Source organism: Chanos chanos, chromosome 3, assembly GCF_902362185.1.
Source record: "Chanos chanos chromosome 3, fChaCha1.1, whole genome shotgun sequence".
NCBI lineage: Eukaryota > Metazoa > Chordata > Actinopteri > Gonorynchiformes > Chanidae > Chanos > Chanos chanos.
The window spans coordinates 6,373,305-6,389,474 of record NC_044497.1 but is presented as its reverse complement, the minus strand read 5'-3'; the positions used below and the strand labels follow the sequence as shown (position 1 = coordinate 6,389,474).

At 39.1% G+C, this 16,170-nt stretch overlaps 1 protein-coding gene across 1 annotated transcript; it reads left to right on the top strand.

Annotated features, from left to right (window-relative positions):
- Positions 1-5,084: 5,084 nt before the first annotated feature.
- On the top strand, positions 5,085-9,968 carry LOC115806459 (uncharacterized). Its single transcript, XM_030767160.1, has 2 exons — positions 5,085-5,107; positions 8,333-9,968. Exons 1-2 carry the CDS (start codon positions 5,085-5,087, stop codon positions 9,966-9,968), a joined length of 1,659 nt encoding a protein of 552 aa, XP_030623020.1.
- Positions 9,969-16,170: the final 6,202 nt, after the last annotated feature.

Genomic DNA, 16,170 nt, shown 5'->3' with positions numbered 1-16,170 from the left:
TAGTTTCCCTCTGTATTTAAGTCCTAGTGTTTGCCTTGTCCTTTGTCTATTGTTGTTTGTGTTTTGAGCATTCTGTTATGCTGCACCCTTTTGTTATCGGTTTTTGTTCCAGTTTGTACTTGTACTTGTATTTTGATCTTCATTTTAAGTGAAGTCCTCGGTTTTGTCACCTTCATCATCGTGTCTTTGCACTTGGGTCCTGCACCACACCACCAGCATGACAGATTCAACTGATTACAGAGAGAGTTAAGTCCAAAATAAAAGATTAAATATTAACACAATTCCATTCCTCACAACTAAAATGTTCACACAGTTGGCAGTATATTCTTTTTAAAAACTGTATGACTATATACACTGATTGCCCTTTGTATTGCTCGGAAGAGCCGGAAGAATAAGATGCATAAGAGATTTGCATGGCAAACCACTACAATTTACACAAAATTATACTTATTTTGCGATACATATATAAAGGAAGGAACTCATGTTTTTACTGTTTAGTTCTCACTCTTCTACTTCACCTTGTAAAACTAATAATGACTGGCTGTTAACCACCAACATACCACTGCAGTCACTAGCACTAATTCTTGTCCACAGACATATATTGCAAATATTTTTTAGGGTTGGACCAAATGTTTTTCACACGGCTCTCAAAATGTCACAGGAAACTCTATCTTGCCCACAACGATCAGTTGCAATTATCACACATTTCCAAACACACTCATGCAAGACCTGAAACGTCTCGTATGACATGCATTTTAAACATGCTGTTTCTGACTCCTCAACCATTACATATTTTCAGACTCATTTCCGATTTCCTTATATTATGTTAACCAGCAGAGTAATGCACTGAATGTAATGCTGATTGCGATGTGCCCTTGGAAAGAACATAGCAGTCAAAGGTTTTTTTTTATTCTTCTTCTTGACTGTGTTGATGCTTGATATCTATTCAGATGTAGACCTCTTCCAGTACTGTAGAAGTCATAAGATTAACAGTAAATCAGGTGATCTCTTCACTGGGCGTGTCCCTGTACAAGACTAAACTTCATGTCCACATATCAGATCTGTGATGTAGAAGCCCAACAACTTCCAGTAACTCATGCAATCACTTCAATAGACATCTCCTGGTGAAAGATTTTCTAATGGCTACAGTTTTAAAGAAGCTGACATACAAAGAGCAGCACAGTCCTCTAAAGCAGGTAACATGTTTTGTAAATTATAACAAACTATGTTCTTTATTTATGATATATCATTATGGTATATCACAGGGAAAGTAGTTAAATGTGAAAAAAGAGAAATATCTGAGATGTGCAACTAATTATATAAGTAATTAAGGTGGAGAGCTCACACATATTCAGTTGCATTTTCATTCTTGAATAAATGTGTAAATTCCATTTATGTCTTCTTTTGAGTGGATGAAAGAATCCATTTTAAAAATCGACTGTTTTCGTGATTTTATTTATTTATTTTTTTCTTTGCAGAGCTACACATGAATTTCTGTTTGTTTGGGGTTTTTTTTCCTTTGAATCATCCTACTGTTGCAGTCCTGCAGACATTACCTCACTCCAGGCAAGTCACGTACACATGCAGATTCCACTTCCTGACAAAACTGACTTTCTCTTTCTCGTAATGTGTGTATTCAAGATTACTGATAAACTTTCTAGAATATCATGCATTGTAGGGTTAAATGTTATAATCAGAGAATTGGCGCATCAGCTCAAATAAGCGCAGCCTCCCTTCAAGCTGCTATCTTGAAAACCCCAGAAGATCTGAGTTAAATTTTAGACTATATTTGCGGTATGTCTACAAGAAGCGAAATTCAGGTGGAGAGGTTACACTGTGTACCTTTCACATATTTAGTCTGACTCCTGAAAAAATATACACAGTCCATTTATGTATTCTTTTGAGTGGGTAAAAGAATCCTTTTTTAAAATGGACTATTTTCGTGATGCTTTTTTGTATTAATTTTTACAGAACAATTCCACATATAAGAATTTCGTATTTTTTCTTTGAATCATGTTATTGTTGCAGTCTTACAGACCCAAAGTTGTCCTAAAATGTGCTATTTCTGACCAAGTTTGGCTGCCTTTTTCTTTTTAATTATGCAGGAAAGAAATGGTTTTGGAGCAACACTTATATTTTTGGACTACCTTTGCTACAATGTCTAAGTATGATGATGATGACGATAATGATAATGATGATAATGGTGGTGATGATGATGATGATGATTCTTCTTGTTGTTTAGCTGGAGATTATGAAACATTTAATGCTACAGAAGCATTTAATGCATTGAATTCAGGGCTGTGCATAAGGCTTGCTCCACATATTGCTTAGCTCTTTCCATACTCGCTCTATTGCTATTCATACAGATTCCTGGAAAATGTAAAGTATGCTTTCCCCTCACAAAGTGACTGTATAAGAGAGTTGTCAGACTATGTACAAGTGACCTTAGTGCTACCTGACATTTGCTAAAAGCATCTGAAAGCACATTTCATGCCTTTGAGCATTAGACTATAACTGTCACAGTATGGACACAGATGTTAAACTGATAAACTGATAACAGAAAGAGACTGATAAAAGATGAATTTCTCATATTCAGAGGATCTGTGGCATTTTCACTTTGCAGTTTATTCCCAAAACTCTACGGAAAAAATCTGAAATATTCTCCTGAATTGAATGTTGATTGACACAGTGCTGGTGCTAATTAATTCAGTGGGCCAAGCTGCAACAGCTTTTCTTAAAGGTGTGTAGGTCATGTTTGGTGTCAAAGACCATAAGACACTGGAAATACATTAGAGTGGTTACATGATTACCTCGGGCCACTGGATTTTGCTCTTGGGTTGGATTTGGTCTGAGATCCACCAGTTAAACAGACCTGCTCCAAACTCACTGAATATTGGGACTGAACTGCTGATGACAGTTTAACCGAATTAATTTAGGAGAGGTTTAGAAAGCCACTGAGTCACTGACCAGATATAAAAACTGGGTAGAATCAGTTTGAGAGACACTGGAGAAAAAGAACAAGTCAAAGAAGTGGGTCAGAAGTGTGAAAGCTTTTTGCTGTTCAGCCTTGGAACAGCCTTCTCTAGACATGACACACACCCAGGTTTGACCATGCAGTCTTCAAAATATTGGGTTAGGGGAACGGTCTGAACTAGATTAGTTGGTGCATTACCCTGAACCACAAGCTTTGATCCGTTTAGATAGGTGCTAGTCAAGTGCCCCGCATTTCTTCTCCAAACACTAGCCAAACACAAAGCCAGCCTGAGCATTGGGAGGAGTATTCCAAAACAGTCAAATGTTTTTTAACTCCAACAACAACTCCAACACTACTAAGGTGGTAGAGAGAATGCAGGTTAGCTTACACTGGCTCATGATAGTCAGGTCTTTATCTTCTCTGGCAAGGAGAAACTAATTGTCTCCAACTCTGGAAACAAGACATGAGAAATTAAAGATGTGAAAAGTCAGTCAATTTTGGGCACTGACCATTTTGACCTTGATAGCCGTCGGGGCAATCACAAAGCTGTACACAAATCATGGGCTGGGAGGCACTGTCTTCGTATTCTACACTAGTTTGCATCAGGCATTTCTCCCCTTGTCTGGATTGTTTAACAGTGCAACAAATCTTATTCCATAGAAACAAACAGCAATTTTAATATCTACATTTACACCTGACTATATCACTTGTGCCCAAAAGTTGATCTTCTGAAAAAAAACAATGAATACAATTATCCATGTAGTTTTGCATGGGGGTGGTGGCATTGGGTTCTCTTCCTCCTGTCACGAGACAGATATTGTAAAATCAGATTGCTATGCTGCTGCAAGAACAAATCAGAATGCTGTACTCCATCAAATGGAAATCTGTATGAATAAATGCAGTCTGTCTTCATCTGTCAGAGAAAGTCTGTATGCCCAAAAATACACCAGTGGATCACTTAAGGACATGGATAACTGGTCACATTAATTTGTGACAATATGAAAAGACAGCTGGTTTTTAATGTAAATTTTTATCATATGAACCGATTGCATTTTCAGTCATAATATACTGTTGTGCTCCTCAGGACTGTGTTAATGAATATTTCTTCTTTTTTTCTCTTTAGTGCCATTGGGCTCATTTTGCAAGATCCTTAATCTGGCAAGTTTGGTGTTCCTCCAAACCAGGAAGGAATAATGGCAGATTCACAGCCATCATCTACCGGGTTAGAGTCCATACCTAACATTATTACTCTCATTCCATTTTTAAAAAGATTATGGAAAACTGATTCAAATGTGTTAAATGTTTCCATCACAATATCCCAAGAGAAGCTGTGTCGTGGCAATGGTATAGATAAATTATGGTTAATGGTTCATTGTAAATATTAGGCTGAATACTAAAATCACTTAGCTCTGACCGTAACATGGTTTGAGAACCTGAACCCCCTGAAATTACAGTTTCTCAAAAACTCAGTTTACGGCTCAACACCCTGATCACTAAGCTTAGTTACCCAGAAGTACAGAATTTGAAGACCATTATTGTATTTGGTGCATTAATGTTATTATTTACTATATGTTAAGGCTAATGAAGACTTATTTTGACCAGTTTCTAAGGCCCTGTTTAGGCCTTGCATTAGATCCGATTTGTTTTGTTTAACCCGTAGACTCATAACAGTTGAGTAGGCGGTTGTTCAATGTGGTCAAGATTGCATTCATGTTTTCACTGCTAAAAGAGTGTGGTCATATGTGGTCCAGAGCACCTTCGAATGTGGTCTGAGCGATCAGATCTCAATGCGACTTCAATGCATATTGGAAGGGTTTACACCCAGCACTTTAGTATGAGGTGCCATTGTGGACAAAAGTCATGCGAAAAATGCGAGAGGGAACAAACCCTTTTTGCGCGAGAGAGATGCAGTTACCAGGTGAGAGAGGTTCAGTTAGCCCGCGAGAGCAATTGAAACCCTGTGTTGGGCATCAATGTTTTTAAAAGTGTTGAAATTAATAAACAGGCACGACGCTGACTTGAGGTAGCTCTTTTGTCTTTATTGAACTAAAGGTAGAGTATACAGCAAAAGCAGAGAGGAGGTAATCAGAGGCACCCAGACAGAGTCTCAATGGTGGAAGACAAGGCTACAAGGTCTCACACACACAGATATACCTGTGCAGCCAAGGACTTTTGACCTTGACGCCCATAGGTAATGAGAACTTCCAAACTGTGGGGCAGGTGTGAGAGAAGTGAGAGAAGACCATAAGATGAAAGTAACATAAGATGAAAGAGTATGTCCACATAGCACTTAACAAGATATATTGTGATCATGTTTTACCACTACACCACTCTGAAAGCCTGGAGATGTCCGGTGATGGTACAGAACATTCAGCTGGGCCCCACACCTGCAAGGGGGATTGAAGCCCTCTAGTGGCAGGTTCAATGGTCAGCATACCAGAATGAAAGTAGTGGAGAGAGAGAGAGTTGTGAGAGAGATCCAATAAACAGCGTGCACTGTCAATTCGATGGCACGTGTGAATGAAAAGTAGCAGCTATCTAGGTTTAATTCTTGAAAATATCTCCCTATGTTGTTGCCATGACTCATATGGAAACAAAGTAGAGCACAGAAAAATAAGTTACTGGCTCTCATATTTACACATGTAGCCGGTTAGTAAGGACAAGTATCGGAGTTGTCACTTATGATTTTGATTGCTTGTGAAGTGGGTCACATGAATGGACCCAGGAAATGGAATATCCCATTCCTGTCACCATAGGCATTTACAAACCCAACCCAAGGGGTTAGTAACGTGCAGCTATACAGCTTTATCAAGGAAAATAAATAAAAATAGCATGCAGCATATGCTGGTGTAACACGCAGTGCACAGTATGCAGTATGCAGTTTTGAATACAGCCAAAAGCTATTATAATAAGCAACCTGCTTGTGCCCCAAATGTGAGACCATCATTTTGCGAGTCCTCTCTATCAACCCATGCTAGTTGTTTGGTAAGTTATTTTGATTTTATACGATTTCATTGCCCTTTTAGCAAATATAGAATAATAAACTACAATGCATGAATAAAACACTGAAATAAAATTATTTGTTGTAATTTGTTAATTAGGTCATTATCAGCCTATAACTGTTGTCAGCATGGTCATGATCATCATTATTATATTACCTAGCTATTCACATTAATTCAACTGGTAAATCAACAGAGATTAACTAGTTAGCTAGCTAACTGGTTTGAAGCTGCCTAGATTGCTGCTACTTTTCATTTATGCGCTATGGAATGGATTATTTCATTTGCGCGCTGTTCATTGGATCTCGCTAGCTACTCACTCTTTCTTGCTAGCTACTTTCATTCGCGCATGCTAACCATTGAACCTGCCACTAGAGGGCTTCAATCTCCCTCGGAGGGTTTCAATTGCTCTTGTGGGCTCACCAGACCTCTCTCGCCTGGTAACTGGATCTCTCTCTCACGCAAAAAGGGTTCGTTCTCTCTTGCGTTTTTCACACGACTTTTGTCCACAACGGCGCTTCATAATTTAGAGCTGTCCACTTGTGATCGGATCACCAAAACCGGATCTAATACAGGTGTAAACAGGGTCTAAGTTCCCAGCTCCACATTCAGTTAACTAGGAAACGATTTATCACATACTCAAACAATAGAGATGCAAATGTACATGCTTATTGCAACAACCAAATTCGCACAGTACAGAATGAACGTAGTGCTGAATAAATTGAGATTTAGATGGAATAATAAACTGGCTACCTTTAGTGTAACCAAGTAAAGCAGATATCAATTATTACTCATGGAGAGGCTCACTTGACCAAAAGAAACTATCTGAGTGATGTTTTAGTGGAGTTACGTACATTTTTGGTAGTGAGGGAAGGAGAGGAAAGAGAGAAGAGGAGCAGGCACATCCACATTCAGGTGTGAGATACTGGAGTTACTGAGGTTGACTGTATGAGACAGTGAGTGAGACTTCGTGTCAGTCATTTAGCATTCCGGATCTTCCAAAATGGTGAAACTAGGGCCAATTCTTTACATAGATGAGTAGGACAGACTACATGATGGCAGGCACAACCGGAGCTCAACTGAAATTTAGCCAGAGCTAAGCTGAGCTCAGAATTAAACTCTGAGTTAGGCTGAACTGTAGAGTGGCAGCAGGTTTGTTTGTTTTTTTTATCTGATTTGGAAACAGAGGAAGACTGCTATCCTTTGCCTGAAGGGAGGGGAATACTCCTTGGAATCTGAGAGGTATTAATCTCAGCTCATTTTAAATTATTTTGTATAAAATTTTCCAGATAAGGAATAGTAAAATTATATTAGCTTACTAGTGTGCGCAGCATTTCATGCTTCTAAACAAGATCAAATCAGTTGCTCAAAAATTATGAACAATATACCTTCACTGACAGCTTGACAGTTAGCTGTTGGTTAATCGACCAGTGTTTATTTAAAAGCCGTATATTTACGTTAATGGCTATATTATTTCTTACAAGAACGATAAGTGCAATTATTCTGCAGTGTTGTGCAGGTTAGTCTAATTTTCTTTTGTTCTGTATAGTTACTGACTCTGAACGAGTGCAAGAAAGGACTCATATCATTGTCCAAATCCCATTCCCAAGGGAAACTAACCTCTGAAGTGATCTGGTCTTCATTGGGATTGATCTTTATTAACTTGTAACCATGCTAAAACATTGAGCCTGGTGTTTGTTAGTTGTTACAGCAAGTGTTTTTTCCTTTGGTGTGCATTAGTCCTGCATGCTAGGAGGCTTGGGCCATAAAATGTGTCAAAGGAACAGGAAGAGGGGGAGAAACAGGGGATGCGGGAACAGTCTGTACAATGTATAAGCTCAGAATCAGTGAAACATTTACTAGCCTATGTATTGCAATGTAAAAAGTCTCTCCGCCAGTTGTTGCCCGACAGCTGGATACATTTACTGAACAAGTTGCTTAAATCTCAATCCAAGATCCAAAAGACAACATAGTCACAGTTCAATACAGAAAGATCAGACTGCTACAGACAAGGCAAGAAATGAAAAGCAGGAGAACAGACAAAGGTCAGAACAAGGGGAACTTGGAACACGGACTTAGGCAGCTTGGTATTCCCAATGAGCTGAGAACAGACTTCACAAAGACACTAGGAAACACAAGGGATATACATATCTATACAGATGCAAATAAGGTTAATAAACTGAAACAATGTGTAACCAGAGAAACAGAACACTACGAAATGATTGGCCAACAAAGAGGGCTGGTGAAGGCAATTGCATAAAGATCTGTTTTATTACCTGAAAGGTTATGACTCTTAATTTTCGGGACCTGAACTTGATCAAGATACTGCATATTCTCTCTCAATATCTTTTGTTTTTAGGAGTGAAGACCTATACAGGGCAGAAGGTGAACAGGGCAGATTGAATGAAATCATCAAGAAATGTCAAAATTGTTTTGGGCTGCAGGCACATTACTTGCTGAAAACAAGTAAAACCAATCTGGATAAAGATGGAACATTGAGGAGATGGACATATGGGGAGAAGGATGAGAAGAAAAGTTGTAAAACCATTCTGATGGTTGGAGAAACAGGAACAGGAAAGACTGCTCTCATCAATACTATAATCAATTACATTCTTGGTGTGAAGTTTGAAGACAAAGTATGGTTTGAAATAACAAATGAGGTAACGGTAAATGACGGAGATGAGGAAGATACACAGACTGAAACACAGACAAAACATATGACTGTGTATGAGATCTATGTGAAGGAGGCCCCATTCTCTCTCATCATCATTGACACACCTGGATATGGAGACACTCGAGGTTTAAAGTATGACCAACAGATCGCTGAAAACTTACACATGTTGTGTAGATCTGAAGCCGGGATCCATGAAATGAATGCTGTTGGTCTTGTGGTGAAGGCATCTCAGAATCGACTCACTGATAGTCAAAAATACATTTTTAATGCTGTTCTGTCCTTGTTCGGTAAAGACATAGAGCAGAGCATTGTGATATTTGTTACACATTCAGATGGAGCATACCCTACAAATGCCCTTGCTGCCATCAAAAAAGCCAAAGTACCATATGCACAAAAGAATAACAAACCTGTTTATTTCTTGTTCAACAACTACAAAGGAGAGGCATTTCAGGCAGAATGTGAGGAGAATAATGGTTCAGTTTACAGAACAGCATGGAATCTTGGGGTGGACAGCATGAAGAAGTTTTTGGAACAACTGGAAAAAATGCAGCCAAAAAGCTTGAAGATGACGAAGGAAGTTCTGCGACAACGTAAGCAACTGGCAGCTTGTGTCCAGAATTTACAGGATCGCATCAAGATGATGGAACTGAAACACACTGAGCTTGAACAGACACAACAAGCCCTGAATGATCACAAGAAAGAGATGGAGAGAAACCAAAACTTTGAGTATGAAGTAGATGAGGCTTACAAAGAGAAGGTTCCCATACAGCAAACCGAGTGGTTCTGGTCTACAAAAGCAACCTGCTGTACTGTGTGTGAGGAGAACTGTCACTACCCAGGATGCTGGTGGGTCAGAGATCTCTCATGGTGTAGTGTAATGAGTGGAAATCACTGCACTGTGTGTACTGGGAAATGTCATTACACCAACCATGTCAAAGAGGAGAAGATATATGAGCAGAGAACCAGGAGGGTGAAGAAAACTCATGAAGAATTAAAGAAGAAGTATATGGTAGAAAAGGGGAACATGGGAAAGAAAGAGAGCCTAGTAAGTAGAATTCAGCGTGAGTTGAATGAGGTAGAAAAGCAGAAAATTAGACTGGTGGAAGAAGCATATCAGTGTGTAATGACTCTAGAGGAGACAGCAATGAAGTCTGACTCATTTTCCACTCTTCTTCATCTTGACTTCCTTATTGAGAAGATGGAAGAAACTTGGGACAAAGTGAAAGCTCAGAAACTCCGTGATATTCAAAAGAGGGCTGATACTGAATACAAGAGAGCAATGCAAATGCAGTTTGCAATGACCATGACAATGCCGCTTTAATACTCTTGAAACGATGATACTCAATGTAGTGTTTCCACATAGAAGAGCTGAACAAGAGCGGAGTAGGAAATAATACGGATTTTCACTGGTGCAATGATTTGGGGGTATTAGTGAGCAGTCCGGGTATCACTTTGTGGAGGATGAGATGTTCACAAGAGAAATGGAGAACAGAGTCAGTGTTGTGAGAGGGAATGCAATGATGGAAGCGCAGCAAAAATTCATTTTAATGCTTTTACATGTGTTGCATGTAATCAATGATTTTTCTGCTATAAGCATATATAGAATGCATGCATAACTGTCATTAACTTAAAAAATACTTCTATATGACTTCTCACTCCAGGCAAGTCATGTACACATACGGATTTCACTTCCTGGTAAAATTCACTTTCACTTCCTGGTCATATGTGTATTCAGGATTACTGATAGCTGTGGTTATGTTTTCAGAATCATAAACTGTGACATTTGTCCAGGAGCAGTGTTTGTGCTGTATACCATTCTTGATATTAAATAAAGATGAATTTTAATGGCATTGTGGTATGCTCAATATGCTCTGGTATGCTCTGATATTTACATGTATTCATTCATTAACTTCAGCGTCATGTTAATGTCTCTCAATTTCTGCCCAAGAGTGTGATTTAGAGTCTATTACAAGGATTCGCGTCGGGGTCCTGCATCACCCTCTCGGGGTTTATTCGCGATAATGACCCGCTCGTTGTTCATTATCCCTTACTTAATTGGCATAGAACATAGAACAATTATCACAAAGCTGTGACTGTTAAGTTAAATAAGTAATAATAATTAAAAAAAATAATTTGACTATATACACTACTTGACCTTTTTATTGCTCGGAAGAGCCGGAAGAATAAGAAGAATAAGAAACTGGCATGGCAAACCACTGCAGTTTACACAAAATTATACTTCTTTTGTGATACATATATATAAAGGAAGGAACTCATGTTTTTACTGTTTAGTTCTCACTCCTCTACTTCACCTTGTAAAACTAATAATGACTGGCTGTTAACCACCAACATACCACTGCAGTCACTAGCACTAATTCTTGTCCAGAGACATTTATTGCAAACATTTTTTAAGGTTGGACCAAATGTTTTTCACATGGCTCTCAAAATGTCACAGGAAACTCTATCTTGCCCACAACGATCAGTTGCAATTATCACACATTTCCAAACACACTCATGCAAGACCTGAAACGTCTCGTATGACATGCATTTTAAACATGCTGTTTCTGACTCCTCAACCATTACATATTTTCAAACTCATTTCCGATTTCCTTCTATTATGTTAACCAGCAGAGTAATGCACTGAATGTAATACTGACTGCGATGTGCCCTTGGAAAGAACATAGCAGTCAAAGGTTTTTTTTTCCTCTTCTTCTTGACTGTGTTGATGCTTGATATCTACTCAGATGTAGACCTCTTCCAGTACTGTAGAAGTCACAAGATTAACAGTAAATCAGGTTATCTCTTCACTGGGCATGTCCCTGTACAAGACTAAACTTCATGTCCGTTTATTCAGATCTGTTCCAGTGATGTAGAAGCCCGAAAACTTCCAGTAACTCATGCAATCACTTCAATAGACATCTCCTGGTGAAAGATTTTCTACTGGCTACATACAAAGCTGACATACAAAGAGCAGCACAGTCTTCTAAAGCAGGTAACATGTTTCGTAAATGATAATAAACTATGTTCTTTATTTATGATATATCAAAGGGAAGGTAGTTTTACAAATATTAGTTAAATGTCAAAAAAAGAGAAAGAAAAGATCTTTGTTAAATATTTGAGGTGTGCAATTAATTATACAAGTAATTAAGGTGGAGAGGTTACACATATTCAGTTACATTTTGATTTTTGAATAAATGTGTAAAGTCCATTTAGGTCTTATTTTGAGTTGGTGAAAGAATCCATTTTAAAAATCGACTGTTTCTGTGATTAGGGCCCCAAGCACTGAAGGTGCTGCGCCTCCGGTGTCCACCGGGGGCACATGCACCTGAGGTGCAAGGCTCTATTGTTTTCATAAGGATTACTATTCTTTGTCTTCAAGACTTGGCCATTTTTGGGGTGGTTCCCATGGGTGAAAACTCATGAAATTCAGCACACACATCAGTGCTTGTGACAGTTACCCAAGCACAGAGGCTTGGCCCTGGGTGTGGCCCGGGGACTCCATAGCGCCCCCATATGGCATTGAGTCTTGTGACCGGCATGTAGTTTCACCTACACACACCAAATTTTGTATGTGGACCTCCCCAAGAAGAACAAATTTGCAGTTACATTGTATTAGCCATCCCCAACAGGAAGTGAGTTATTTTGGATTTTGGGCCTTTTGACACGTGTTTCATTTGGACTTTCTCCTCCTAGACGGTTCATCGGATTCATGTCAGATTTGCTATATACGATGTCAAGATGTAGTAGACTTTAAATTGCAGAGGGATTTTTGATATCTTACAAGGTGTTGAAATGGCAAAACAATGAATATATATGTCTCGCCACACAATCAGGAATGCATCATAAATTCTCCTTGCATTGCTTGATGCGGCTGAAACTTCACAGGTTATTGGTTATGATGGTTATGATGATATCCACATGCCCAGAGTGACACCCTGGTATAGCGCCACCATCTGGCAACAGAGAGAGTGGCTTTTTCACCTATCATGGCTATAGTGCTCCTAGGCAGTTCATCGAATTCATTTTCAGATTTGTTGTACATGAAGACATGGATGTCTTTATTTTATACTATGAAGGGATTTTTGATATATTGAACAGTGTAGCCACGGGGAAAGGATGAATTTGGGTACCTATGAACACATTTTTGGGCTGTTTCACCAGTCTGATGAGTGACAGAATGTTTAACCAATCAAATTATGAGTTATAACATGGGGATTGTATTGAGGTGCTATATCATGACGTACCCCTTAAGACACATTCAGACCAAAGGAGTGGCTATATTTGTTTTATGTGTGTTGAGCACGTTAGCTGTATTGCTATTTAACCAATGTCGAGAGGCATTTTGCACGCTTAGTAAAAAACTTTTAATTGTGGTGTTGTGTTACTTTGATGATGAAATCAGGGATAACTGCGGACGAGCTATCCCAGTATGAAAATTTTAGACAAGTCGTATGCAAACTCAGCCTCAAATCACGGTGTTGTGAACTCATCCATGTCAGAAGGCATTTCGCATGCTTACTAAGAAATGAGCTCCGAGTGGCCTTTTAAGAGAAGCAGACATTGTACTTTGTTACCGTGGTTAATTGTGGTGTTGTGTTAATTTTGTGATTGGGTTGCAGGTTGACGAGCTGTCAAAATATTGTACGTGGCGCAGAGAAATTCCACTTCAAGCCATGGAATTAGCTCCACCAATGCATTTCACTATACATTTAAGCCTGTGCATTTACGCCTGTGTGTGCACAAAGGAAATGTTATGGTTAATCCAAAAAAAGCCTGCCTGTTTGTGGTACTACTTTTGGCAGATTGCTTGTTTTATGTAAAATTTATTCAGTTGATAAGCCTGAATCTTTTTAGCTGTCGCTATGACCCTGTAGCCTGATATCATGATCCACAGCACTCGTAGATTTAATCTCAACATATTTCAATACAAAACACCGCTGTTTCAAATGAACACTATGTATGGATGTTTAATTACAATCAGATTCAGAATGGATGATTATTAAAGCTAATTTATTGGAAGGAACAATTAGCATGTTATGCAGCCCACGGTGTGCTAGTAGGCTATTTATTGAAACATAGGCTGAGAGACACTGGAGAAAAAGAACAAGTCAAAGAAGTGGGTCAGAACTTTGAAAGCTTTTTTGTTGTTCAGCCTTGGAACAGCCTTCTCTAGACATGACACACACCCAGGTTTGACCATGCAGTCTTCCCATCACCTCTCTAGTTAAATAGTAACACACATACAAGCAGGCATACTTACACGATATACACAACATGTAGTGGGGTATTGGGTTAGGGGAACGGTCTGAACTAGATTAGTTGGTGCATTACCCTGAACCACAAGCTTTGATCTGTTTAGATAGGTGCTAGTCGGGTGCCCCGCATTTCTTCTCCTAACGCTAGCCAAACACAAGGCCGACCTGAGCATTGGGAGGAGTATTCCAAAACAGTCAAATGTTTTTTAACCCCAACAACAACTCCAACACTACTAAGGTGGTAGAGAGAACGCAGGTAAGCTTACTCTGGGTCATGATAGTCAGGTCTTTATCTTCTCTGGCAAGGAGAAACTAATTGTCTCCAACTCTGGAAGCAAGACGTGAGAAATTAAAGATGTGAAAAGTCAGTTAATTTTGGGCACTGACCGTTTTGATCTTGATAGTCGTCGGGGCAATCACAAAGCTGTGCACAAATCATGGGCTGGGAGGCACTGTCTTCGTATTCTACACTGGTTTGCATCAGGCATTTCTCCCCTTGTCTGGACTGTTTAACAGTGCAACAAATCTTACTCCATAGAAACAAACAGCAATTTTAATATCTACATTTACACCTGACTATATCACTTGTGCCCAAAAGTTGATCAAACTACAGAAAAAAAATGAATACAAATATAGCTGCAAGCAGCGATGTGGGGGCCAAGCAGCCCAGCAGGGCAGAGTCACCATGGCAACTTGATCTGATCATGTTAAAAGCCTGGCTGGAAGCACTGATGACAATTTTTATGACATTTGACCTGACACAAAAATCATTTTTGCTGAGAGAAACACACAGACACTTATGAAGTTAAAAGTAATTTTTGCTTATTGCAGCGCCCCCCAGTTGTCAAAAGACAACTTTTTTTTGCACATCCTCAGGAGGGTGTCCTGAGCCCACATACCAAGTTTGGTGCTAGACCAGGGGTCGGCAACCTTTAACACCCAAAGAGCCATTTGGACCCGGTTTCCACGGAAAAGAAACACTGGGAGCCGCAAATACTTTTTGACATCTAAAATGAAGATAACACTGTATATATTGTTTTTTCTTGCCTTTACACTTTGTATAATCAACTATAGTGTGTTGCTTATGAAATCCATGAAGTGCTACAGAGAAAATTTTATTTTATTTATGTAATGAACACATTTTGAACATTTTGAATTCTTAAAAAAATAACAAAAAAAAAAAAGCAACACGCCGAGTTGAAGGTCTCTTTCAAATGAATTAAAAAGCTGAACTTAAATTATCCATGTAGCAAACAAAAGCAAAAAAATGCCATGAGCCGTCATCCTTATATTGCCTTTGGGCTTTGGAGCGTGTAGCGGAGCCTTGAGCTGAATTTAAAAAATAAATTGGGAAAAAAAAGCACTATGTCACTAAACAATGAAAAATAAATATTTGCAAAATATCTGCATAAATATTTATTTTACCTGGTTAATGGGAATTCTGCTCCTGAACCTCTGCACACAGCGTCTGCAAATCGGGGCTGTACGAAGTCACTTTCACCTTTACGCAGGACTGTAAGCTGTCATCTGTGAGGCGTGAGCGGTGTTTGTTTTTAACGTAGTTCATGGTGGAGAATAGCTGCTCACATACATATGTGGATCCGAAGATCGACAGGACTCCAAATGCATATTTCTCCCTGTTTATGTAGGTGTCGGGGATGGCATTCCATGTTTCAAACACGAGTTTGTCCGGTCTTGTTAGGTTCTCAATATCACTCCATTTGTGATTCTGAACAAGAGTGGCCTTCTGACGGGCAACATCTTCAAGATCCTCTGTCAAGCGTTTGAATTTGGACACCCACATGTCTTTGTCAGCTATGTCAGCCAGCAAATGTTCTATTTTCTTCAGATATTTTTCTTTTCTTACATTTCTCCATACTTGGCCTACCTGGGGTTGAAAGTCTCGATAAATGGACGGCATTTTGGCGGGTATACCGGCTTCCGCGAGTGTGACGCTTATTTTAAGTAACGAAAAATAATAAAATATCATTTTATTTTAATATTTCAAGATCACAGTAATCTTCCAATTTAGAGCTAAAATTTTAAAAAAGAACTAACACAGATAAAATACACTTCAATTAGATACTTATTATTTATTTTCCCAAGCCACGCGGAGCCGCAGTATAGGGATGAAAGAGCCGCATGCGGCTCCGGAGCCGCAGGTTGCCGACCCCTGTGCTAGAACATCAAAGCATTCCTGAGATATGCCCTCACTTCCTGTGTGATGGCTTCGCTGTAATGGGTGTAATGCTCTCACCAATTGAAAAG